This window comes from Sordaria macrospora, chromosome 2 (genome assembly GCF_033870435.1).
Source record: "Sordaria macrospora chromosome 2, complete sequence".
NCBI classification, from domain to species: Eukaryota; Fungi; Ascomycota; class Sordariomycetes; order Sordariales; family Sordariaceae; genus Sordaria; species Sordaria macrospora.
The window spans coordinates 4,058,571-4,059,419 of NC_089372.1; the positions used below are offsets into that span (position 1 = coordinate 4,058,571).

Below are 849 nucleotides of genomic sequence, written 5' to 3' on the forward strand. Positions count from 1 at the left end.
CTTCGCACGTATAAACCTCACACCCGCACCACCAACCTGCAAGCACCGGCAAGCACCAGCAAGCACCAGCAAAACACAAACACCAAACCCAACACCAACACCAACACCAACACCAACACCAACCACAACACTCGAGACCAAGCCAGCAACAAAAGCCTGCAGCATCCTCCAACCCAGCACTGGTTACTAATAGCCTGCCTTGCGCACTTCCATCAACACAACACACACACATTATCACAATGTCCGCCCGACCAAAAGTTCAGTACCTTACTTCTACTTCTTCGGCTTCGTCATACTCGTCTTCCGACTCCGACCTGTCATCATCATCATCAGTCAGGCACAGCATGGACTCGACACAACCCATCGCCTCGGTTGAGGTTCTCCGGTGCCTAAGGTGCGCCCGCGCCGAAGAGATCACGTCAACAGACGACCCCAGCTCCTCGGGAATGGTCCAGATTGGCACCAACATCTACTACTGCAACCGCTGCGCCAAGATGACCGGCTACAAGTGAATCAACAATATCAGTCGGCCTTTTCACAATTCATCACCACGGTTGGAATGTTTGGGAATTGGCCACTTGGGACACGAAACATCCACAACCTCCAGCATCGAAGCGACAATACTCGAGCTGTTTGGCTGCTTCTTGGATATCAAATCGACATTCCACGTTGCCCCAGAGTCGAATAGCGGCGGATTTTGAGAGTCTGGACCAAAAGGTCCTGACCGATCGACGCACGTCCCGGCGATCACGGTGGCAAATTCCTCTGCGGCGGAATTTTCCCTCCTGCAACACAGCCTGCGACACTTCTTCTGCTACAGGCACTTGAAACAGCCGCCATCCCCACGGC

At 53.5% G+C, this 849-nt stretch overlaps 1 protein-coding gene across 1 annotated transcript; it reads left to right on the forward strand.

The window, feature by feature from the left end:
- Positions 1-239: 239 nt before the first annotated feature.
- SMAC4_02566 (uncharacterized protein) lies at positions 240-512 on the forward strand (the record flags this gene model as incomplete). Its single annotated transcript, XM_003352083.1, has 1 exon — positions 240-512. The coding sequence occupies one exon, from the start codon at positions 240-242 to the stop codon at positions 510-512; it is 273 nt and encodes a 90-aa protein (XP_003352131.1).
- Between the last annotated feature and the right edge of the window lie 337 nt (positions 513-849).